Raw genomic sequence first — 27055 nt, 5'->3', positions numbered from 1 at the left:
AGTCTCCCACTGTGGTGGCCATTTGTTTGTGAGTAAAAACTGTTTCTGTTGGTTTTGGTCAATTTGGGTGAGTGGATGAGAAACGAGTCTAAACCTTAAACAAATGCACTGCACGGGGTCACTACACCAAATTCAGGGTTTAGCAACTCAGATTCGCAACAGTTTTATCGCGGTTGCGAATTTTCTGTTGCTAATTTTAGTTGCCAAATTTTAGCAACAGCTTTATTCTGTTTCGAAAATCGCAACTCCCAATGTTCTGTTGCGACTAGCAACAACCAGGAGTATAAGCATGCGAGTCACATGCATAGCAGGGAACACTTCTAACCCTATTTCCACCCATATGTTGGAACGATTTCAGATCGTGTTGTTATTTCACCCCTTTGACCAGTTGACTTCTTGACTTTGGAGAACAATTTCAGATCGGGTTGCTTCATTTGTATCCACAAATTCCTCTTCTTTACTCTCTCCTTTATCCTCTCCATTTCACCCCTTCATCTAGATATGAAGAAACAACTCTGCTGCCGTTAATCTCTTCTACTACCTAATAACTATTTCGACGGTGATAATGAATACCCTGCCATCTATTTTTTATTTTTTTGCCCACATACAGCTTCTCTTCTTCTTTACTCTCTTTTTCTTCTTCTACGATAACTCCACAGCCACAACCCACAATCCTTATGCTTGAGCACCACTACCATCACTGATTCAACCGCCACTAGGATTACCTTCTTCTTCTTCTTCTTCTTCTTCTTCTTCTTCTTCTTCTTAGATTCCGATCTCTTGTTGAATTTTTTTTAGTAGAAGCCGTGGATCCAGTATTTCTGTTTGTTATCTAGGGTTTCATTTATAAAGATGAGCAAGAGATCGCTTTGATTGATCTACATGAGGATTCAAATTGAAAAACACATTTAATTAGCAAACCATTTCCCAATTTAAAGTCGTTCTTAATCAGGTGATGTTTCATTGTTGTGTTTATTTTTTCTTATAAACTTTGTTTCATTCCTGGGTTTTGAGTTTTCTTTTTAGAGAGGAGAGATTGGATTTTGATGTTAGGTTTTAATCTATTTTGTTTTTGATGTATCAATTGATAGAAGACTTTCAGGTTCAGTGGCTTAAATTTGTATCCATTGTTCTTATTTTTCAAATTTAATTTCAGATGCAGGAAATCCCATAGGTATTTAAATTTGTGAACCTTCTCCCTTTGCGTGAGTGTTTATTTCACTTAAGTTAGCTCCTTCTAATTGTAGTTATACCATCATTTGTTATTTTCTTTAAGATTTCAATGGACCCATAAAACACCAAAAGTATTATTAGCGAGTCGATCTGTATTGAGAATTTTGGTGATTGCATTATTACTAAGTGCAATATGTTTGACATTCACAGCTCAGCAAATTGTAGAGTTTTTGATGAGATTTTTGCGGAAGTATATCTACTCACCGTTGCTGAAAGCTTTGAGTTTAAGGACAGAGTTAAGAACATTGGTGCCAGCCTTGTACAGCAAGTAGCGAATGCCACCAACAATGTAGCTGGTGATGGTAAGGCTTTATCATTCATTACTTTGAAATGTTTCGTTTAAGATTGTAATGTGATGTTTCGATCTATTTGATATAATAAGTAGTATGGGGATTTGTATTAGTAAGGAATGGGTACCGGATATGAGCTAATTCTAAGCTGATGGTGGTGGTGACTTGTGGTAGTATGGGGATGATACTGGAGATAGTGGTGGTGAATTGTATTAAGGTGGTGATACTGGAAATGGTGGTGGTGACTTGTAATAGTTTTGGCTTGGTACTAGTGGTGACTTGTAGTAAAAAGTAGGTTCTAGAGATGGAGGAAGTGGTGATTTGTAGATGTGGCAGGTGTAAGAGGTGGTGGTGGTGACTTGTAGTACAATGAAGTTGGTACCGCAGATGTTATGAGTTTTGGTATCTTGTGACCAGGACACGTATGTATGCTGTATTGACATGTAAACTGAGTATCTTGATCATTTTCTCCCTTGCTAGCTCCCTTCTTTAGGGGTAAAAGATGGATTGTATTCTTCTTTTATTCCTACCCATCTGTAGACTGTGTTATATGTGCAGGTTTGTTGTGACCTTCATTACATCATTTGTCAATGTCTTTGTTGGTAATTAAGAGTATAGTTCTGACTTTGTACCAATTATTGAAGGAAACTACACTATTGCAACTCAGAAGCTGAAATGGATGACAACATCAGAAAAACCAGTTTACAAATATTGAAGGAAGCTACACTGCTTCATTCCTGTCATTGTTAACAATCTCTGTGTCAATGCCCTTACTCTGCAGAGGAAGATGCTGACATCGACTTCTAACAAACTCCCCTTAACAAACTACAGTCTGAATTCAATCACTACATCTTACTTCCTTTGGTTGACAAGTAAAACTTGCATCGAGTCTGTGATTTTTTTCATACCACATCTTACTTCCTTTGGTTATGAATATGAAGTTGATATAATGGTTTTAATATTTTATTAATTTGTTTTTGATGTTGCAGTTGTGTAGAAGACCTTAAGAATCAGTTGCTTGAATTTGTGAACAATTTGAAGCCTTATCCATTGTTCTTATGCCGGGTTTGTTTGAGGTACTTCTATACTAGCTTCCTTTTGTATCAGTTTTTGTGTTGGACTAAATTAGTTAAATAGTTAAAGTTGGAATGAACCATAGACAAGCCTTAGTATGTTAGAAAAACACTGGCACTGGCATTTCATCATCCATCTTGGGGAGGTTCCAACTGTAGTTGATGTACGCTTCAGTTGTGCTTATGTCTGTTTAGGGGGTCGGGGGAAAATATTAAACCCCAAGGGATGTGGCATTTGGACAGAGTAGTAGCATTAGGTCTTTGATTCGAAAGTAGTTACATATTTGTTTATTTATAGTCGTATTTGTAGCTTCACTTGGCCTTCTTCGTTTGACCAGCAAAGATAAAAGGCAGGAACATTGAACATTCTTGATTGGCTAAGGGCCTATATATACAATCAGATATACCAAAGGAATTATATATAATTTAGTGGCTAGTCTCTGTTAAAAGCATTAACTTCTTATCCACGATGGTGTTTGCAGTAAGACAATGTTAGGAATCATAGGGAACGGAAGCCTTGCAAATAGTCATATACGGCAGGTACCCAAGCTTAATCCCCTTAACAAGGTATATGAATTTTTTCCTACTCACATGGTTAGCGTTGCAATGGTGAAGTTTTGACCTAGCTTGGTGATGTGAGCATAATGCTTCGAATTTGGTCTAATATCCATATAAACTTTGTTATTTAACGAGTATGGTTATGTATCTTACCCATGTTTCTGTCTTACATGGTTATAAGTCGTGTGTGATTCACAAGAAACACCCAAAAGTTCTGTTACGGAGTTTCAATATTGACTTTTGGGAAAAATGTATATGTTGAGTTACTATACTAAATTTCTATTGGCCCACACATATTTCAGAGACTCACTGATTTTCATTTATGTTCACAGGCTCTTTAGATCTCCACATTCATCAGTACCAAATCTTGTGTGTTACTTTGTTGTCTTATGAAATTCAATAGGATCAAATGTTTTGTATTATGTCAATACGGGATGCGGAAGTTTGCGAAACTCTATTCCTAAATCCATTGTTTATTGTTATATCCATTGGCTTCTTGATTACAGTTACCAGGATTGCTGAACAAGGACCTAGCAATGATAGAACGTCGAACTGCTTTAGAGTTATACAGAAGTGCACAAGCAGATATTGAATTAGCTAAGAAGCAAATGGATTCAGGTAATCATATTACTGCTGGTACTCTTAGATTTTTTTTGTATCAACACCGTCCTATCTATATATTTCTTCATTCTCGCGTTGAAGCTTGCTAAGGAAAATGGCACCGCAGAACAAGCTTCAACTTTATGTAGGTTTCTAAATTTGGTTATTGTGAAGTCTGCTTTCAAGAGATTAGTAAATTCTAAGCAATTTATGTTGAAATTTACTGCATTGGAAAGTGACAAAATCAAGATAGCCTGAATTCTGTTTAACTTGTATCTATGTGAAATCGTTTGATATTTGATCATCTTTCATTATTCTGGCTCTATAATAAGTGAAAGTTGCATTAAAAACCGAAATCGGCGTATCTGATTTTACTTGAAATATTTTCATTGTTAGTTAAAGAAGACACCGAAAAGATGGGAGGCGCAAAAGTTGTTCAATGGACTTTGCTGGTGAAGCCCTATGATAATTTGGTTTGGTTCAACCTGTGGGTAAGCACTCTGATAAGACTAGTAGATAGAAAGTTCTTCACTTGGAATTCTTTAGTTTTCTAACTACTGAGTTTAGTTTCAAAATCTTTTCTTTCTTCCATACTTTCAACTGGATGCACTATGTACTTTCATATGTAAATATTTAAGATTTATCGAGTTTGAGTCAACTGAGGTTTTTACTTATAGTTGGAGTGTTTCGCTTGTATGTGTAATTTCAAGTTTGTGTTGTTGTAACTGAATGTAATTGTTGCCAAATGTAGGTGGCGAAGATTGTCGCACACTGTATGCGTAATTATCTGCTATTTGAGCACTTGTTGCAAGTTCATATTGTTCCAACAGAGAAAGTCCATCCTAAACTGTAAGCAATTCTTTTGATTTATATAAGTATTGTATGCAACAGACATAGTTGCACCAACACAATGTAAGAAACAACAACATATATAAGAACATATTTACATATTCTTCTACCTCTGAATTCTTTCAGTTGTGCTCTGTTTTAGTACATTTTACACCTGATTTCTTAATACAACTCACACCCGTCCCTGCTTTATTGTCTTTGGTTCCCTTCCTGTGTAGAATGTCTTAATGTTTAAACTTGTAACATGGAACATGTAAATGCTGAGAATTTCAGCACATGTTGCTGCATTTTTTTCTTGTTTAAATTTTTAGATGTGTGGGAATGTAGAGTATGAGAACTATAAGATTGAATTACTGGATATAGGATGAATCAGGGTTTTGCAGCATAAACTGGGGGGAATCAATTTTGACTAGGTCAACGAAGACTTTGACTTTCTTTTGTGTTGCTAAAATTTAGCAACGAAGTAAACCTGTTGCTAAATCTGAACCAGAACAACTATATCCTATTCTAATAAAAACTATCCCGGAATAACTCGAAAATTAGAGACAGAGTAGCAACAGATTATTTCTGTTTCTAAATTTTTGTTTCGCAACAGGTGCTTTCTCTTGCGACTTCCGTTGCTGACCGAAATTAGCAACAGAGCTAAAGCTGTTGCGAAAAACTGCGACAGGGTGTTTAGCAACGGCAAAATGAATCTGTTGCAAGCCCAGTCAGTAACATATCTCAGCTGTTGCTAAACGTTAAATTTGGTGTAGTGAGTACTTTAGATTCGAGAGATCAATCTGTACAATCCTGGCCTAAACCAAGAAATGGCCGTTCCAGGCTTGCTTCGGTCACAAAGTGAAGGAGAAGGGTTGGTCTTAGGGAGGGAATCTAAGAAGGTGTTGAGACCAGAATAGTTAATTTTGAAGGTGTGGCTATTTTATGACTTGTATCAGAATGTGGAACTGGCTTGTGGAATATAAGCTATTAGTTCTTTGGTGTTTTCTGGATACTATGTTGTTGTTAACCAAACTGTTGTCGTTTGGTTGAAATAGGTAGAACCTATTTATACAAGTCATATTGAACGCACCCTGATCTCGTAGAATGTGGGAATGATTGAGTTATCGAGAAGTGGGGTCGTGTGTAAATGCCAGAAAACCACGTTCCCATTATGAAGGAGACGAGTTAGTTTACACCCACTACTTCTTGTCGCCACTAACTGCCCTGCTTTCTGACACTTTCTTATAATGGGCGTGTTGCACGCCGCACGCTGTAAACCGCCAGACCAATACCCTGGGATGGATGGATGAAATATGTGGTCGACAATGATCATGTCAGGGCTAATATTGGATATTGTGGTTGCGTTGTTGGTCCATCCTTGACTTTAGGTTATTTGGTGCCAGAACTTTCTGATTGCGATGATGATCTGTTGCGGATGTTTGTATGGTCGAAATCTTCCGGAGCCATTGGGTGAAATAGATGAGTTGAGAGGCGTTTCGTTGTCGATGTGCTGCTATCAAGTCTTCAAGGACTTCGTTCCAAGCGACATCCTTTGAACCATTTTCTGAATCTTGGACTATTGTATGGAATGAGATACGATGAGCAGTCCCCAGTTATACTTCCGTCTGGTCATAGATCCGATGGTATAGCCGGATATGTGAATATCTCTGTGGCGTGCTTTTGCAGTCTTTGATGCACGTGTACGGCTTCATGTTGAGATGTGATGTTGGGATGCTTATAACATCACATGGACGAAACATTTTGGACAATGAAGAGGTAGAAGTGACAGAGTTATGTCGTTAATCGTGACTCCCTCTGTCTTTTCAAGAAAAATGTTTCAGCCGCGTCTCTGGAGTTATCTCATGAATGCTTGATTGTTGTCGGGGATGGACCGCAGTGAGCAGTCCCCAGTCGCACTTGTCTTTGGTTACTGAAGTTGTTTTCTCTGAGTAGGTTTGGGATCCGGACCTCGTAAAGTGTTGCAGGCGCCTTCTAGACGGAGAGGTGCTGATATCCTTACGTTACACCTTTGAAGAATAGATGACCTTGTCGTGGCTATGACTTTTGGGTTGACCGTGCCTCCCGAGCTTTGACAGTGAAGGGATTCCGTGTAGAGCCTCAGTCCCCAAGTTTGGTTTACATGGTTTTATCTTGTATGGTCAGTGAGTTGACCATGATAAAGATATCATCTTGAATCCGTAATGGTGACTCTATTACTTCTTCCATGTGAAACTAAAATATGGAGAAGTATGGATTACCTTTGTAGTGGTTGTTGCTATGGTAAAGCTCTGGCTGGTATCAACAAACGAACAACAACAGTTCTTGGCAGCAGAAGAGACTACATTATCGTGGGAACCCAAAATAGGTTGGATGGAATTGCATGGGCGTCCATGGAAGCAAAGGGATTGGCTGGATGCGTAGGCGAGTAAATTATCCACGACCACGAGCTTTGGCGATATGGATCAAAAAGTGGCCACAACTACGAACCTTAGCTGGTTGTGATCACGAACCTTGACAGGGAGGAGCGTGGCGGCTACGACACGATCCTTGGCAGGGAGGAGTGTGGCGGCTACGACACGATCTTTGGCAGGGAGGAGTGTGGCGGCTACAACACGATCCTTGGCAGGAAGGAGCAGCGACTTCTGGAGAGAACGTTGAAACGGAGCGGCTCCTGGAGCGAAACGTTGAAGCGGCCCCTGGAGCGAAACGTTGAAGCGGAGCGGCTTCTGGAGCGAAACGTTGAAGCGGAGCGGCTCCTAGAGCGAAACATTAAAGCGGAGCGGCTCTTGCAGAGAAACGTTGAAGCGGAGCGGCTCTTGGAGCGAAACGTTGAAGCGGCCCCTTCTGAGTTGTGGCCATGTCCGTCTGATTTTTGGAAAGAACTTCTTGTCTCTCCATTAAATCGATAATGATAATGGGAAGGTTGGTTTCCTTTGGCTCCTCCAGTCTCTCGTCCTGACGAAGAAGTGGTGGCAGTCCTAGTGATGATTGGAGGCATCATGCTCAAAGAAATATTAGGAGTAGCGGTGGCTCTGTCTCTGGTAATAAGAGGCGTCACGTCAGAGGGGATGCTTCCAGTGCTGCTGGTGTTGGTGGTAGAGGATGTAACACCATGGGACGTGTTGACTTCGATTGCGGATGGTACATTGGTGTTGGCCATTCCCCTTTTGCTCTCATCCGATACGGCCACATAATCTATTCGCTTAGGGGTCTCTCCACAAAACTGAATTTTCAGGTTGCAAATCCGAGTTTATTGTGTGACGCAATCCTGGCCGCGAGAAGTCCCCATTCATCCTTTATTGTCTCTGTAACATCTTTATGTCGATCCGCGGCAAGGAGGAGAACCTCCAGTCCCCAGGAGTAATTCCACTGAATCAATCTTTTCTTGGACAATGCGCTTCAGAGCGTTGCATTCGTTGGTAGGATGATGAATAAACCTGTTATAGTGGCAATATCTTGAATCTACCATCTCCTGATCAGTTGGTGAACGCCCTACCGGGGGTAGTGGGACTACTCCCTCTCGTACCCAAATTTCCAGTAACTCTATAACTCTTCTGATAGGCAACGGGAAGCGTGGATATTTTGAGTCTGGCTTCTCCTGCATCAGTAGTTTCTGTGGCGGAAATTCTTGCAGGCTTTGGCATGAAGCTCTCTTTGAGGGAGGAACTGACGCTTGAGAGATCATTGATTCATGAGCGGACCGTTTACTTCTACCGTATTGCTGAAAGGTAATTTCTCTTGAGGGTTCTGCGTCAGCGACGGCGACACGTGGTGTCTGAGTTGGATATTATTCATTGGTGCAGTGTTCGTGTCCATAAGTGTCTTGGTAGTTTTCCCTCTCTTTAGGTGTTTCTCTTTTCAGCAAAGCAGTCGTGGTTGCAGACTGTTGGACAACTCTTTGAACTTATGCGAGGGTTTGGAGATAAATGTTTTCCAGCAAGGCTTCATAGGAAGGCTATTTACCCTTGTCTTGTAGATGTTGTGGCGTACCTGGCAAGTCTCCTCCCCCGGTCTTGTGAAATTGTCCTGGCTCTCTGTGTTGGCAGAATCCAATTGGCCGCTCTTTTACTGCTCCTTTATGATGTGTCTATGTGCTCCGTCAGCATCCTCATTGGGAGAGTCGCAGGCTTTAGCCAAATATTTAACGCGTCGTATTACTCTTGAAATTGGCGGGATCCTTCGGATAAGCCTTTGGTGATTCTTCCCACAATCGGCTTATTATACTCTTCAGGATACGAAGCGTCTCGTTTTTCCGCCTGATAATATCGACTTGGCTGGCAACCATATCCTCCAGCATTTTTGTCATGTCTTCCATGGTAGTTGGATTCCATCTATTCATTGCTTTTGCAATGTTCGAATGACCCGAATACATCTGGAAAGAATCTTTGACTGAAATGGGTTACAATTAACCATTTAATTGGGCCTAAGACCAATTGGGATGGAAATGAAATTGAGAATTAAATTTGCAATCGAGAGATTTAATCTCCCACTGTGGTCGCCAATTGTTTGTGGGTAAAAATTATTTCTGCTGGTTTTGGTCAATTTGGGTGTGTGGATGAGAAACGAGCCTAAACCTTAAAAAAATGCACTGCATGGGAGTACTTTAGATTCGAGAGATCAATATGTACAATCCTGGACTAAACCAAGAAATGACTGCTTCAGGCTTGCTTCGGTCACAAAGTGAAGGAGAAGGGTTGGTTATAGGGAGGGAAACGAAGAGGTGTTGAGACCAAAATGGTTAATTCTGAAGGTGTGGCTATTTTATGACTTGTATCAGAATGTGGAACTGGCTTGTGGAATGTAAGCTATCAGTTGTTTGGTGTTTTCTGGATACTATGTTGTTCTTAACCAAACTGTTGTCGTTTGGTTGAAATAGGTAGAACCTATTTATACAAGTCATATTGAACGCACCCTGATCTCGTAGAAAGTGGGAATGATTGAGTGATGGAGAAGTGGGGTCGTGTGTAAATGCCAGAAAACCACGTTCCCATTATGAAGGAGACGAGTTAGTTTACACCCACTACTTCTTGCTGCCACTAACTGCCCAGCTTTCTGACACTCTCGTAGAAAACGTGTAGCAGGTTTCTATGTGTGTCAAGTCAAAGTCAGGAGACTTGCCACAGGAGAATAGCATGTGATGCTATTAGGCTTTTCTTGGCTGGTCGCCTAAGACTTTCCACAGGCCTGTCAATTTTGTGGCGAATTTGAACGGCTAAGATTGTGACCCATGAGAAAGGGTGGCCATTGATTATGGCCACATTCTGTTGGCGCCTGATAATGACACAATAGCGTGGTTGGCATAGTTTGTGCATGCCAGTGGCAAGGTGGTGCGAGTAGCGCCTGGCGTAGCCATGGCCGCTAGATTTTGGCATATTGGTGTTAGACCCAAATATGGTTTGACAACATTAGTTCTAGTTGCCACATCAATCCCAATGCTTTGGGTAGCATGATTTGGCTTGGTTGGCGTAGGAACTTCGCCTAAATTAAGGTTTGGCATGCCGAAACCCTAATTAGTGCGTGTGGCATGCGTCCGCGGCATGGTAACGCTTTTTGTGCAAACGGCACCATAGTCATGCCAAAGGAACTATAGTAAGGCCATAATGTGGAAACGACCACAGGAGCAAGAATTGCTATGAGTGACTATGATATGGCGCCATTCCTAGGGTTTCCTGGGTCCCGCATGACTCGTGGCATGTTAGCGAAACAAGATATTGTGGAATCACAAACGATGAGACGAACATTTTGTGACCACTTTTTATCTTGCTTATCGGAGATTAAATCTCGAGAAAATCTTAGAGAAGATAATACTCAATCACGATAGAAAATAGCAAGATCAGAACACGCAACTACAGAGAAAATAGTTGGGTCTGGCTTCAAAATCCCAATGAAGTCTTTAAGTCGTTAACCTACGAGGTTTTGAAAAAACCTAAGGTTAAAGGAGAATCGACTCTAGTCGCAACTAGTATCACACGAGATGTGTGGGGATTAGGTTTCCAGTTGCTAGAGTTCTCCTTTATATAGTCTTCAAATCAAGGTTTGCTATCAATGTTACCTTGGTAACAAAGCATTCAATAATCATCGTTAGATGAAAACATGATTAAACTCAAGCTAATATCTTTCAACCGTTAGATCGAACTTAGCTTGTTACACACAATTGAAAAGTGACTTCATTTAGATATGAGTAGCCGTACCTAAACGTGTACAACTTTGTTGGCTCAACAATAGTTAACTGAAGTTATTCATATGAACACTTTCATATCAACCTCATTCTTCTTAACCATAACTAGTTCAAATGACTTAAATGAAACTTGAAAAAGTGGGGGGTACAACAACCTCACCCAATATTTCGATTAGCAGTCTGTATGGACAAACTCCAGTATACTTTCAAGAGAATCAACTAGACTCAATCTTAATAAAGTATATCAAAGAGTTCTAATATCTCTATTTCACAATGTAATCAGCAAATCGAACAGATAGAAATCCGTGAGCCTGATTATTATGTGAAATAACTTGAACGGTACCAAAGACCAATGTTCAAGTATCAATCAATGTAAATCAACAACCAAAGGTTGGATATTCTAATTGGTTGATCTTAACGCACAACTTGTGATATTTCAATTATATAAAAAAATATAATGCGGAAAAGAAATAACACAGACACCATAATTTTGTTAACGAGGAAACCGCAAATGCAGAAAATCCCCCGGACCTAGTCCAGATTAAACACACACTGTATTAAGCCGCTACAGACACTAGCCTGCTACAAAATAACTTCGGTCTGGACTGTAGTTGAACTCCAATCAATCTCACACTGATCCAAGGTACAGTTGTGCTCCTTACATCTCTGATCCCAGATTAAACACACACTGTATTAATACTGCAAAAATCATTTTTGCCCTTTGAAGGTAGAATCAATATTTTTCGCACGGATTTACACCAAGAGTGGTTACCAAAGGTGTATAAAAATATTTTCTTAACAAAGAATAACATACAAAGTCATTAAAGACCATGCATCATAGTTCACATAAGATGATTGTGAACATTCAAGAATCCCATATCAATGCGTACTACTGCCTATTCTTGAACTTTCTTCTTTGTGATTCACCAACATCATTCTTGTAAAAGCTACAAATGAGCTTATAAGAGAATTATTCCAAGAATCCAAGTGCCCAAGTACAACAGAAGTAGAACAAATGCGACGAAACGGAGCAAATTACTCAAAAATAAGATACGGGACAAAGACCAGCCTCAACTCATTAAAATTTAGGATTTTTCATCATCATTTTGAATAGAATTAAAAGAGGAAGAGAATTCAAAAAGAATGAGGTCATTCCGAGTTCGGACGAAGAAGTTACAGCCAAAACAAATTTACCGAATATCGACGTCAAGTATGCATACAGGTTTGGAAACGAAATTTCGTATCCTGGAGCAGTATGCAAGCGGGTATGCGTACTTAAACCCCTGGATTTTGATTTTAAATGATGTTATGCATACCTGGTATGTGTACCATGTAGTCCAAACATCCCGAACTATTATTTTCAAACCTAAACATTTAAGAACCTTAACACAGATCAATTTAGGTAGAAATGAACAATAAGCAAGGTACATGGATAATTATAAGTACTCTAAGAAAATAAAAACACAAATCTTGCTCAGGTTTATAGACATACCTTTTTAGAAGAATCCAGTCGAATTCTACAACCTTACCGAAGATAATCTATGTGCCCCAGTAATCGTGTTTCCCTCACCGTATACATAGCAGGGCTTTCCTTGGTGAGGATGCACTTACAACACAATCAAGTTTTGTTGGGGTGAACAATGTCTTTCTCACCACAAGTGACCTTTGGATTATCATGAAAGAGATCGCTTTTAAAAACTTTCACATCCAATTCCATTTTTCCAAAAAACTTGTTAAGTTCCAACATCATGGTAACTGCCTTCTCCATGGTCATGGAATTTTCTGGAAGATCATTCCTTTTCACACTCATAGCATCATTGGCTTTCTTTGGTATCCACTTTCCAGTGCATTTAGGAACGACCGGAACCTTCTTCCTGTTACTCTCTTCTAGATTTTTGGGAAGAGAATTGGATTGGCTATTCTTTTGTAAGTTAGCCTTTATCCAATTGGGAGCATCAGATCTTGTCTTCATCTTTGAGAAGTTATCCTTTTGATAACCATTACGATTGTGAAAAGGATTCGTATGACGTTTATAGGAAAATCTAGGCTTATCATAGCACTGATTTCTTTGCCTAAAGGTAGGACATTTACAACCTGTAACGTTAAGGGGATTAGTCTTAACATATGATCTTGGTTTCACAACTTCTTGTGATGCAAAAATAAGAACATCATGAAGTTTCCCATTCCTTATACGTAAACGACATCTCCTTTCCAGGTGACCTTTATTTCCGCAATAGTGGCAAACATAAGGAATGTTCTTACCTCGATCCGTGTGTGCTGACTTTGGAGGTTGGTATACTTTGCTCTTTTGAACCTTAACTGCCGATGAAAGTATTTCACTTTTGTCATCAGTGGAAACCTTTTGTTGAGAAGAATTACTAGCCTTGACAAATTTTACCTCTTTGCTAATACTTGGAGCATCTATTCCCTAATAGCCCAATCCCCGTGTATCACGATGATTTTTACTTGCTCCTAGCATAGTGGTTAACTTGCTTGAATTTGTATTGAACTTTTTCAAGTCATCTTCCAACATCTTGACTTTATCAAGAGCAGCAGCTAAATCAGCCTCAAGACGTTTTTCTCGAGCGAGAAAAGCGCCTTCTCTGTCATCAAAACTAACTTGTTGAGAGTTAATCCTTGCTTCAGATTCTGCAAGTTTCTCTTCCAAGGAAAAGCACTTTTGATAAATATTATCACATTCAAATGACTTTATACATATGTTTTCCTCAGAATCCTTGAGGATCGATTCGTTAGAACGATTCGAAACATAAACACATGTGTAACATCTTCTCAACTGCTTGTTTTTTCGACTGATAGGAGTCATAAGAGGTGTGACATGAGAAGTTGTCATCTTCTTCTTTTCCAACGAATTCAAAATCTTAACATACTCTGAGACTTCCTCATCAACCTCTCTATCAACATACTCTGAGACTTCTTTTTTAGGATTGTTTCCCAGTTATCAACAATTTTTACATTAAGAGAATGTTTAGATATTGACATAGATGTGATAGTTCTCTCAGGTGAATCCAAGCTTTGAAAAACATCTGGTAATTTCTGACCTTGTACGTTATTAGAGATAGACTCGTCCATAATCAGATTGCTACAAACACAAACTTATAAGGTCTTTAAATGTGTTTGCCTGCTTTGATACCAATTGAAAAAGTGGGGGGTACAACAACCTCACCCAATATTTCAATTAGCAATCTGTATGGACAAACTCCAATATACTTTCAAGAGAATCAACTAGACTCAATCTTAATAAATTATATCAAAGAGTTCTAATATCTTTATTTCACAATATAATCAGCAAATCGAACAGATAAAAATCCGTGAGCCTGATTATTATGTGAAATAACTTGAACGGTACCAAAGACCAATGTTCAAGTGTCAATCAATGTAAATCAACAGCTAAAGGTTGGATATTCTAATTGATTGATCTTAACGCACAACCTGTGATATTTCAATTATATAACAAAATATAATGCGGAAAAGAAATAACACAGACACCAGAATTTTGTTAACGAGGAAACCGCAAATGCAGAAAAATCTCGGGACCTAATCCAGATTAAATACACATTGTATTAAGCCGCTACAGACACTAGCCTACTACAAACTTACTTCGGTCTGGATTGTAGTTGAACCCCAATCAATCTCACACTGATCCAAGGTACAGTTGCGCTCCTTACGTCTCTGATCCCAGCAGGATACTACGCACTTGATTCCCTTAGCTGATCTCACCCACAACTAAGAGTTACTAAGACCCAAAGTCGAAGAATTTAATAAACAAATATGTATCACACAGAAAAGTATACGATAATAGATAAATCTGTCTCCCACAGAAATACCTACAAGTTTTGTTCCGTCTTTTGATAAATCAAGGTGAACAAGAACCAATTGATAAACCGGACTTATATTCCCGAAGAACATCCTGGTATTATCAATCACCTCACAATAATCTTAATCGACGCGGCGAAAGAAGATATTGTAGAATCACAAACGATGAGACGAAGATGTTTGTGACTACTTTTATATCTTGCCTATCGGAGATATTAATCTCAATCCAATCATTATGATTGTATTCAACACGATAGAATTAGCAAGATCAGATCACACAACTACAAGAAAGTAGTATCAGTCTGGCTTCACAATCCCAATGAAGTCTTCAAGTCGTTAACCTACAGGGTCTTGATAAGAAACCTAAGGTTAAAGGAGAATTGACTCTAGGTAATGCAACTAGTATCACACAGGAGGTGTGGGGATTAGGTTTCCCAGTTGCTAGAGTTCTCCCTTATATAGTGTTTCAAATCAGGGTTTGTAATCAATGTTAGCTTAGTAACAAAGCATTCAATATTCACCATTAGATGAAAACCTTATTAGATTCAAGCTAATATCTTTCAACCGTTGGATCGAAAACTTAGCTTGTTACACACAAATGAAATGCACGATTTTAGGTTTGTGTAACCGTACCCAAACATGTACATTTGTTGGTTCAACAATAGTTAACCAAATGGTTAGATATATGAGCACTTTCATATCAACCATATTTTTCTTCACCATAACTAGTTCAAATGACTCAAATGAACTAGTTAGAGAGTTGTTCAATTGTATGAATCTTACAGAAGTATACAAGACACAATTGAAGCAAAAACGATTTGATTCACTCGAATCGATTCATGAACTTTATAACCACAGTTTGCAAATTGCATTCCTTAGTTAATATAAATATAAGTTCACAAATAATGGTCTTTAGATATAACCAACTCAAGTACGCGGACTTAGTTCGCGGACTTAAGTTCCCAAAAGGAGTTCACAAACTCCAACAGATATTCTCGGAATGAGAACCTCCGCCAGTTCGTGGACTGAGTTCACAGCTCTTGTTCCGGTTTTCCTGATCAACAAAGTACGCATACTTTAGTTCAAGGAATAAGGACTTATACATATATGTGTTACCACACAATGCTTATATCCAACAATGGTTATATATTCTAAACTCTCATTTCAATCATTGAAACATTCTTAGAGGACGTTATATAGTTGTTATTCACAAACCATTTTTCGTCAAAGCAATTTTCAAAGTGATTGAAACATAACATGACTTTCGTCACTAGGTAAAGACGAACTTGGCCAAAGCGAAAGCTTACCAACACATATTTCGAGGAATAGATAAGCGAGATAAACTCGGCTCGAAATAGCAAATGTGTATAATCAAAGTCTATATAGCAAAATGATTTTTGTCTCAAGATAGGAGATAAAGTAGATAAACTTTTAAGTGATAGATAAGTTCAAGTCTCCACATACCTTTTAGTCGATGAAGTTCCACCAGTTCCTTGAGTAGTTCTTCGTGTTGTATGATGATTTCCATGGAGTTCTTGAGCTCAACTACACTTACTATCCTAGTCCGAGACTTAGCTATAGTAGACTAGAAATCAAGACTTATAGTTTTGATCACTAACATTGACAAACATGCTTGAGATAGCAACGCATGCGAGTTTGACCGAGCAGTGCTCTAACAAAACTAGTTCTAGAGTTGTTCAATTGTTTATATTCTCATAGAAGTATACAAGAAACAATTGAAACAAAATCGATTTTGATTCACTCGAATTAATTCATGAACATTATAGCCACGGCTTGCAAAGATTGCATTCCTTATTATATATATATAAATGTATTAGTTCATGAACAAACCGATTTAGAATATTATCCACTCAAGTATGCAAACGGGTACGCATACCTTAGTGGTCGGATTTAGTTTGGGTTCGCCAGTATGCGAACGGGTACGCATACCTTCCAAATTCAGCAGAAATTCCTGGAATTGGACCTCACGCCAGTATGCGTACAAGGTTCCTGGACTTTCACTAAACCAACCAGTATGCATACGGGTATGCGTACCATGGTTCCCAGACTTGGACTACATATATGCAAGTATGCATACTATGCTTATATCCAATTGTTATAAATTCTCATTTCAACCATTGAAACATTCTTGGAAGACGAAAATTGTTGTCTCACACAAACTATTAGCTTTAAAGCAATTTTCAAGTGATCGAATGATCAATACGAAACATTCTGAGTCCACATCAAATGACTGCCTCACACAAATGATGTAAGATGTTACCAGGCGATTTTCACATGATCATCTTTTGACTTTCGTCAAGAATATAAGATGAACTTGGTTAAAACGAAAGCTTACCAACACATATTTCGAGAAATATGTAAGCGAGTTAAACTCATCTCGAAATATCAAATGTGCATATTTGAAGTCTATATAACTATACGAATTTTGTCTCAAATAGGAGATAGAGTAAATAGACTTTAAAGTGATAGATGAGTTCAAATCTCCACATACCTTTTGTTAATGAAGTTCCACAAGCTCCCCTTAGTAGTTCTTCGTCTTCAATCGATGAAACCCATGAAGTGTAATGCTCAACTACACTTTCTTTCCTAATCCGAGACTTAGCTATAAGTAGACTAGAAATCAAAACTTATAGTTTTGGAAACTAAACTTGACAAACAAGCTTGAGATAGCAACGCTTGAGAGTTCGACCTAGCAGTGCTCTAACAACATCTTCCTCACGCATTACTCTCATTCTATGTCTAAGATCTTCTAAATATCTGTGTTTTCCGACCGGACCAGCAATTTTTTGTCGGCTACTAGAGGCACCACGGGAGTCAGGAATGAAAGGCTCTGATTGTTTTACCATTGGAAAGGGGGTGAGATCAACGATAACCGATTTATTACGGTAATCATAGGGGTTCCATGTGTCCCCCACAACCGGTGTGTTTGTTGCGAATTCCATTGAACTTTGATGACTAACGTCCGAGTAAGTATCTAACACCGTTGCAAGCTCGTCTTCATCAAAACCTTCCCAAGAATCAGCATCGCCCATATGTTGAGGATGAATATGGTATTACTAATCCAAAAAAAATGAGTGAAAATATTTCTTATTTGGGACTTTTTGTCATTGGAAGCAGTTGTGATTCTCATTGTCGACGAGTTTGGCTATTTATAACCAAAAAAGAAAAGATAGGTAATGTAGACATTGATGAAGATTCTGTTAGAGCACTGCTCGGTCGAACTCGCATGCATTGCTATATCAAGCATGTTTGTCAATGTTAGTGATCAAAACTATAAGTTTTGATTTCTAGCCTATTTATAGATGTCTCAGACTAGGACATAGATAGTGTAGTTGAGCTTAGATTTCACAGAGTTCATCATTTGAAGACAAAGAACTACTAAGGGGAGCTTGTGGAACTTCTTCGACAAAATCTATGTGGATACTTGAACTCATTTATCACTTAGAAAGTCTATTTCTACTATCTCCTATATTGAGACATAAGTCGTGTTAAGATATAGTTTTCTCTATACACATTTGAGATTTCGAGCCGAGTATATCTCGCTTACATATTTCTCGAAATATGTGTTGGTAAGCTTTTGTTTCGACCAAGTTCATCTTATATCATGAGAAAATTGTCGTGTAACATCTTACATGGTTTGTGTGATACAATCATTTGATGTAGGCTTGGAATATTTCGATAATGATTATTTCAATATCCTGAAAATGGCTTTGATGCTAATAGTGTGTGAAAATGGCTATTGTCATTATAGAAGAATGTTTCAATGATTGAAATAAAGAGTTGAGAATGTAACCATGTTCGGATATAAGCATATATAGTGTGTTCGCACATTAGTGTACCCTAATATTTCACACTAAGAATGGGCTTACTTGGGATTGATATGCTCCTCTTATTAGCCAAGTATGGCTAACTAGGCCTCACAAACACCTTACATAGAAGCCCATGTGCCTAGATCCAAGTCAAGGCAAGGAGGGACCAAATCAGCACTGCCATGTCAGCACCACACTGTCACGTCAGCTTGCCATGTCAGCACCACACTACCATGTCAGCTTGCCACGTCAGCGATGTATTGCCACGTTATCTCGCCACGACAGCAATTGAGTGTGCCATTTCAGCATTGGCTTGTGACACGTCAGCAGAACAATGCCATGTCAGCTGGCAGTCCAGTCAGCAAATCCTGTTGCTGTTGAGAATATTCTATTATCGTCAGAATATTCCGTTACCGTCAGCATATTCATAACGGCGTCAACATATTCCCTTACGAGGTCATTATTGCGTCACCATACCGGCGTGTTCTTCATCTCCGGCGACGGCGACAACAACATCAACAGCAGATTTCCGGCGGCGGCGGCACCCGACAGCCAAATCCGGCCGGCATAGTGATATGCTCCTGTACTTCGCGGCTTACTTTACTTCAATATCCCCTGATATTTACGCCCATCTAAGTTATACTGCAGGATTTTTGCGCCCCACTGAGCCAAGACGAGTTGGCTCAGCCAACTGAGATTCTAGCCAAACCGAGCCAATGGCTCATCAGATGTTTCCACCCCATACTGATTTGTCTTGCGGATATATACACCCACTATGGTCTTGAGCATACCTTTCCTCTTGGGATTGACATTTGAACACCTTATTGTTTGGGCCAATCCTTTGCACCTTTTGGTTTAGTCAATCCCACAACCCTAGAGGAAGTTTCTGGAAACATGCAGGGCAAGTCAATGTAATTTATGCCAAGGAGTCATGCAGGGAAAATAATTACTGGGAGGCATGCAGGGAAAATAATTACAGGGAGGCATGCAGGAAAAATTATGTCATGTACCTAAGGGTTATTGTGTTGAGTGCCTCTACTTGAAATAAACTGGTGGATAGCCCTGAATAATTAGCATGAGGTAGTTAGTATTCTTATCATCCTTCAGTAGGATTACTACACGTGTCTAACACAGATTGGTCCTTGTCTTGACCAATATTTCTTCTTCTTTAAATGTGTAAGAACATACCCTAATTGGAGGAGCTTAATGAATGTATCTGAGTGTTGATGTCTACCAATTTTGGATAGTTTCTCATAACTAGAGGGCTCAAATCGTGAGGTTTGAGAATTTATCCTTTCATTTCATGTTTGATTAAGTAAGAACATAACAATTGGTATCTAGAGCCATTTCTTTCCCGATTCACCATGAGAGGAAGTGGAAATCCAACCTGCAAGGAATTACAAGATAAGTATGATACACAGCAACGACATACCGTTACGATTCAATCTGATTTACGTTCAATCAAGGAAGCAATGATAACTAAAGAATATTTGAAAGCACAGATTGAGGTTTTTGCAGAATTTTTTTTTCAGCTTACAAAAATCAAGACGATCCAAATCGAGCAGAGTCTTCTCACCAAAGACATTCCAATGAGGATGATCGATCTACGTTTGGCGTACACTATGGACATCGAGATTTTCATCCTTCACCTCGTTTGCCTAACCTTTATTTTCCGTGCTTTAATGGTGAAAACCCACGGGGATGGATTTAGAAGTGTAATCATTATTTTCAACTTCATGACATCAGGGATGAGACACAGAAAATCAAAATGAGGTCTATGCACTTCGAGGGTAAGGCTGAAAAATGGCTCTATAACCTTCACTTTTTCGTACTGTTATGACTTGGTTTGAACTCAGTGAACATGCTTGCATCCTATTTGAAAATCCTGCTAATGAGAATATAGTTGGTAATTTCAATAAATTGTTGGATAAAACTACTGTTGATGAATTTTTTGAGGAATTTGAATATGATAAAGATCTTTTACTCAGCATACACCCTGATCTACCTGAGAGCTTTTTTATCAAAAGTTTTATTGGTGCTCTCAAGGAAGACATTCAACATTCTGTGCTGATGTTCCACCCAACTACCCTGATGAGAGCTTTCTCCCTAGCAAAGATGCAGGAACAAAATTTTTTGGCCCAACAAAAACTTTATAATCCTACACCCAAGCCTTACTATAACAATTATTCTTCATCTAAGACTCTCAATTCTCCACAAGCTCCAAAACAGTCCACCAGTACTCCCTCCTCAATTAAACAATCTTCAATCCCACCACCATCTAAACCAAACAATTCCTCTTTTCCACCCATCACTAGACTTACTCCTGAGAAAGTCAGAAAGAGGAGAGAACAACGTCTTTGTTATAATTGTGATACAATTTATAGGCCAGGCCACATTTGTACTACACAACAGCTTTTCATGGTTGATACTGCACCACAACTAGACCATGAGGAAATTTTTGAAGACCATCCTTCTGAAGATATTGTTTCTCCAGTAGAGTCTGATATGGAGATTTCACTGAATGCTCTCATTGGACAAGTTAATGGGGAAACTATCAGGATTCCAGGCCTTCTCAACAAGCACTCCATCTCAGTTCTCATTGACACTGGCAGCACTCACAGTTTCCTTAATAGTGATCTGGCCAAGAAACTACAATGCTCAGTTGAACCCACAACACACATGTTGGTCACTATGGTCAATGGAGACAAAACCATTAGTTCTGGTGTTTGTTCTAAGTTGAGCTAGACTATGCAGGGTTACAAATTTAGCGCTCCACTGAGACTCTTACCACTTGGGGGCTGTGACATGGTGCTGGGAGCAGACTGGCTCAAACAACTAGGTGATGTTGTGTTCAATTTCTCTAAACTTACCATTTTTTTAAACACAATGGGAAGAAAATTACATTCTCTGGGTCTCATGGAAAATCTTCTTTATCTATGATGAGTGGTAGTGCTCTAAAGTCATTTTTCACTAAGCATTCACATGGTCTTTTTGGTCAACTTTTTTCTATTTCCTCATTTTTATCTCCCACCCCAGTACCACCTCAGATATCAGCAATTTTAGTGCAATTTCAAGATATGTTCTCAGAACCCACTAAGCGTCCACCTTAAAGGAGTTTAGATCATACTATCCCTCTTAAACCTAATTCTGAACCACCAAATCTTAGACCCTATAAATGCCCCTATGTTCAAAAGGCTGTGGTAGAGGACTTGATCAAAGACATGTTGCAATCTGGTATCATACAACATAGCCACAACCCCTTTTCTGCTCCTATCCTATTGGTCAAAAAGAAATACAATTCTTCGAGGTTTTGTGTAGACTATAGAAGGCTCAATAGCATCACTATTAAAGACAAATTTCCTATTCCTGTTATAGATGAACTTCTAGATGAACTCAAGGGTGTTCTCTGGTTTACAAAAATTGATTTAAGGTCTGGGTACCATCAAATCAGGGTCTACTTTAAGGATATTTACAAGACAACTTTTAGAACACACCAGGGCCATTATGAGTTTAAAGTAATGCCTTTTGGACTCACAAATGCACCAGCCACTTTTCAAGCTCTCATGAATGACATATTTAAAAGTCACTTGAGGAAGTTCATCCTTGTGTTCTTTGATGATATATTGGTTTTTAGTTCCAGCTTGGAGGATCATATCAAACATTTGGAAATCACTTTGAGCATTATGAGGACTCGTCAGCTATTTGCCAACCTCTCCAAATTTTGTTTTGCCCAACAAGAATTGGAATATTTGGGTCATATCATCTCTTCTGAAGGTGTCAAAGCTGATCCTGCCAAAGTTTCAGCAATGACCACATGGCCTACACCTTCAAATATCAAGGAGTTAAGGGGTTTTCTTAGCTTGACTGGCTACTACAGGAAATTTGTCCAACACTATGGGATTATCAGTAGACCTTTAACTAACTTACTCAAGAAAAATGCATTTCAGTGGACTCCAGCTGCTACTCTTGCTTTTCAGCACCTCAAGACAACAATGCCTACTACTCCAGTGCTGGCTCTCCCTGACTTCACAAAGGAGTTCATTCTTGAGGCTGATGCTTGTGATAATAGAATTGGTGTTGTCTTATTACAAGAATGCAACAAACCAATTGCTTTTTTCAGCCAACCTTTGGGTCCCAAAGCAAGTGCTCTATCCACATATGAGAAAGAAATGATTGCCATTGCTCAAGCTGTAACTAAATGAAGGAATTACTTACAAGGCCATCACTTTTTCTGGCCTAACATGAAACAAGATGTTTTGCTTTTTGTCTCCTCTTGTGACATTTGCCAAAGACACAAAGGGGAGCATACATCACATGCTGGCTTGCTGCAACCTATCCCAATTCCTGACTCAGCATGGCAACACATATCCATGGACTTCATTGAAGGATTACCTGCAAGTGAGAGAAGAACTGTCATCCTGGTGGTAGTTGACAGACTGACTAAATATGCCCATTTCATTGCCCTGATTCACCCATACACAACCATTACAGTGGAAAAAGAACTTATCAACCAGATTTCCAGGTTGCATGGCTTACCTGCTTCAATTGTCTCTGATATACACAAGGTTTTTACCAGTTTATTTTGGCAAGATCTTTTCAAAGCTCTCAGCACCAGCCTCAACCTTAGCACAACTTATCATCCTCAATCTGATGGCCAACAGAGAGAGTTAATGCTTTCTTAGAGAATTATTTGAGATGCATGACTGGTCATAAACCCAAGAACTGGTTTAGGTGGCTTCCACTAGTTGAATGGTGTCATAACACTAACTTCCACACCAGCATCAAGATGTGCCCCTTCAAGGCTTTGTATGGCTATGATCCACCTCATCTTGCTTTCCCCTCAACAGCCACCACATCTGTCAAAGTTGTTGAATATTACTTGAAGCAGAGATATTCTACTTTGGATATTCTCAAGGAGTCACTACACAAGGCTCAAGAACGGATGGTGCACTATGCCAATGAAAAGAGGATTGATAGGTCTTTCCAAGTAGGTGATGCAGTCTACCTCAAACTCCAACCCTACAGACAATCTTCAATAGCACTTAGAAAAAATTTGAAGCTCTCTGCCAAATACTATGGCCCATTCTTGGTCATTTAGAAGATAGGTGCAGTGACTTACAAGCTTCAACTGCCTCTTAGCTCCAGGATACATCCTGTTTTTCATGTCTCCCAGCTGAAGAAGTGCATCAGCAAGACACACACTCCTTCCACTGAGTTACCAGTTTTGGATGATGCATGCCAGATTCTTCTTCATCCAGCTGCTATCCTTGACACTAGAAGCATCACCAGACATGGCAGACTTGTGGAATAATAACTCATACAGTGGAAAAATTCTTCAGCTGAAGATGCTACTTGGGAGGATTCTACAAATGTCCATGCTCATTTTCCTGATTTTAATCCTTGAGGACAAGGATTTGGTAGAGGGGGTGGTATTGTCATGTACCTAAGGGTTATTGTGTTGAGTGCCTCTACTTGAAATAAGATGGTGGATAGCCCTGAGTAATTAGCATGGGGTAGTTAGTATTCTTGTCATCCTTCAGTAGGATTACTACACGTGTCTAACACAGATTGGTCCTTGTCTTGACCAATATTTCTTCTTCTTTAAATGTGTAAGAACAGACCTAATTGGAGGAGCTTAATGAATGTATCTGAGTGTTGATGTCTACCAATTTTGGCTAGTTTCTCATAACTAGAGGGCTCAAATCGTGAGGTTTGAGAATTTATCCTTTCATTTCATGTTTGATTAAGTAAGAACATAACAAATTATTACAGGGAAACATGCAGGGGAATTGATACAATTTATATCTCGAAATTAGGGTAAGACCCTAATTAGAGACATATAAATACAAGGGTTCGCAACCCTAAGATGTAAGATATATTCTCTACACAAACCCATGTGAAAAACTCTAGCTAACTTAAGCATCAGAGGGTTTTTTGCAGGTACTCCCCCCCCCAACATTGTTCACGTACAAGAGAAAGGCAGTGGTTTGATCATCAACAAAATCACCATCGGATTCGTGTTTGGGGTAGAAATATTTTACCTTACAAACATTGGCGCCGACTAAGAGGAATCGAGAAAAGATAATCGTGTTTTCCCAAATCGAGCTATGGCAGTAGTCAAACAAAATGCGTGAAGGATTGATTCAGTTAGCAATCCTCGACATCACAGGAGCCGCGAAGCTGAAAGCCATGAGATTGAGGTTCAGTCAGCACCGGTAGTACCAACTGGAACACTACACCATTTTTCCAAAATAGCAACTAAAATTTGCAACAACGCTTACGCAGTTGCGAATTCGCAACTGATTTTGCAACTGCTCTAAAATTCGCAAAAGCTTACTGCAGTTGCGAAATTTGCAACTGCTCAACAGCTGTTGCAATTCGCAACTGCTGAGAAAACCACATGTGCTGCCTGTTTGTGTGCCAGGTAACACCAGAACTTCCCGTGTGCGACCTGGTTGTGTGCCTGGTAACACCTAAATTTTACACGTGTATTTAGGTGTCTAAATCTCCGCTGTAGATACAGTTTTTAGAATAAAATCTAAACCATTAAATTAAACCCTAACCCATATACACTTACCTCGCTTCATCTTCCCTCTTCACTTCACACTTCTTCTTTCTCTAGCCGACTTCTGTTTTCCAGTCCAAAAAACTCTGAAGTTTTCATTCCCTCTCAGTCTGAAAACTCGATTAACAACTCAATCTTTAGACAAAATCTCGATTCATTTTAAGTGAAGAAGATTTCTCGATTAAATCAAGCAAACTATTTCGTTTTAGGTGAAGAAGATTACAGTGTTCGCTTAATCTAGGGTTCTTAGAAAAATTTCTTTGTTTTGTGAGATTTTTTCTATAATGGAGAGACTTTACCTATGGGTTTTATTTAATTTTTGTTTTGCTTCTTAGATATGGGTTTTAGAGTTCTCTGATGATGATTCCTTGATGTTCTCCCTTAACAGAAATACCCAGAAAACCCAGGTTAGGGTTTCTTCAAATCAAGACCTCGTTCCGTTCATTTGTATTAAGGTTTCTGGTTATTTATTTTTTTTTGTTTTAATTTCGGTTTGTATTTTAATTTTAGCCAACTATGTCCCCACCATGTAAAGGTAATTTTATTAGACTTTAGGGTTTCTGTTAGATTGGTAGTTCGAATTTTGATTTGTTTGTTGGGGGTTTCAGTACCCATCCCTCAATTTCTTCACTCTCTGTATTAGTAATTGACTAATGAATGTCCATGATGATCTATTGTTGTGTAGGTATGAAGGAACAAGATGATTTAGCTCATAGAAAAGTGTATGTTGCTCAAAAGGGGCTTGTCAAGTATCTTCAGTGGTTACAGGTATGAGGACTAAATGGTACACTCAATTTGTTGTTGTGGTTGATATGAGTGTTTAAAGGGTTAGGAATTATGGGTTTGTTTTCAATTCGTGAGTAGTTGTAGGGAAGGAGATGAGACAGGGGTTAGAAGAATACACTCAATTCATCTTTGCAAACAGAAAGTCGTGCGCACAACATGTTTGAGGAAATGCCTGAGTGCTAGCTGAAGTTGTTATTACTATGAATAATGGATTGAAAGTTTTATTTAATGAAATGGTCTTTCTGCAAGCTATTGTAGGGGTATATGGATTGCAGTGGAGGAACTGGTGATTGATGTTGGCTAGAAATGGGGAAGATGCAAGCGCAATGGCTATGAATTCATAGCAATTCAACTGGTCTGGTCACTTCTCCCTGCCTTTTCTGTTGTATGTTTTGATCAATTAATAGTCATTTTACCACAGTTCTTTGAGACTCGTCAATTCAGATTAACAGGTTCCTGGTGATGAACTAAAATGGGTCAAAATCTGCACAGATGATGGCCTTGTCGCAGTTGCCTCTTTAAAGAATTGGACAACCAAACTCGTACTTTCTAATCCATTTTATCGTAATTGTTCGGTGTGTTTTATTTTTATATTGATTTTACATTTCCTTAAACTTCCTTTCTTTTATTAAAGTGTTAGATTGTTTGTTTACTTTCTATGGTGATCGAATTCTAATTGGACATGATCCTAATGCTCCAATTTCACGCATCAATCTAAACGTCATTTCTTTTGGTTAGCCTATTACGAACCAGAAGCCTAATTTCTAATTTTCAATGTCCCCAATTCCTATGAACTGGTTAAGAGCTATTACTAATGTGATTTTGGCTTTACAGATGCCAAGCGTTTGATTGGTAGGAGCTTCTGTGACACCGCTGTCCAAGGTGGTATCAAGAACTGGCCATTCAATGTTCTATCTGGTCCAGCTGACAATCCCATGATTGAGGTCTCATACAAGGGAGAAGAGAAGCAGTTCGCCGCTAAGGAAATCTCATCCATGGACTTGATTAAGATGCATGAGATTGTTGAGGCATACCTTGGTTCTATAGTTAAGAACTTTGTCGTTACAATCCCTGCATACTTCAACGAATCTCAGCGTCAAGCTATAAAGGATGCTAGGTCGTTGCTGGTCTTAATGTTATGGGTATCATCAATGAGCCTACGGCTGCTGCCATTGCCTGGTACTGTTGATGGTGGATTTTCAACAAAGGGCAAAACCGTAAAATCATGAGGTATATTTTTGACACGGCTTTCAGGCATGCAACGATTCATATTTTAC

At 39.0% G+C, this 27055-nt stretch overlaps 2 protein-coding genes and 1 long non-coding RNA gene across 6 annotated transcripts in view; all 3 read left to right on the top strand.

Annotated features, from left to right (window-relative positions):
* Nucleotides 1-482: 482 nt before the first annotated feature.
* Nucleotides 483-4712, top strand: LOC113331805. Of its 4 annotated transcripts, none has more exons than XM_026578446.1 (9): nt 483-952; nt 1157-1174; nt 1384-1535; nt 2168-2411; nt 2513-2599; nt 3079-3163; nt 3661-3772; nt 4151-4245; nt 4506-4712. In XM_026578446.1, the coding sequence occupies exons 4-9, from the start codon at nt 2311-2313 to the stop codon at nt 4605-4607; spliced, it is 582 nt and encodes a 193-aa protein (XP_026434231.1). In that variant the 5' UTR covers nt 483-952; nt 1157-1174; nt 1384-1535; nt 2168-2310; the 3' UTR covers nt 4608-4712. The 4 variants fall into 4 exon arrangements, with proteins under 4 accessions (XP_026434231.1, XP_026434230.1, XP_026434232.1 ...); XM_026578445.1 differs by having other exon boundaries at nt 1157-1205; XM_026578447.1 differs by lacking the exon at nt 1157-1174 and having other exon boundaries at nt 3079-3136.
* An 18414-nt stretch (nt 4713-23126) lies between these two features.
* On the top strand, nt 23127-23525 carry LOC113332128. The gene has a single exon (XM_026578804.1). It carries the CDS (start codon nt 23127-23129, stop codon nt 23523-23525), a length of 399 nt encoding a protein of 132 aa, XP_026434589.1.
* Nucleotides 23526-25330: 1805 nt separating this feature from the next.
* LOC113332126 overlaps nt 25331-27055 on the top strand; it is a 37684-nt gene continuing 35959 nt past the window's right edge. The window contains exons 1-4 of the long non-coding RNA XR_003351344.1: nt 25331-25399; nt 25678-25760; nt 26037-26320; nt 26613-26957. This is a non-coding gene — a long non-coding RNA (uncharacterized LOC113332126). The remainder of the gene's footprint in view (nt 25400-25677; nt 25761-26036; nt 26321-26612; nt 26958-27055) is intronic.

This window comes from Papaver somniferum, unplaced genomic scaffold, assembly GCF_003573695.1.
Source record: "Papaver somniferum cultivar HN1 unplaced genomic scaffold, ASM357369v1 unplaced-scaffold_128, whole genome shotgun sequence".
NCBI classification, from domain to species: Eukaryota; Viridiplantae; Streptophyta; class Magnoliopsida; order Ranunculales; family Papaveraceae; genus Papaver; species Papaver somniferum.
The sequence above is the reverse complement of the archived record's forward strand: the minus strand, read 5'-3'. Positions and strand labels throughout refer to the sequence as shown.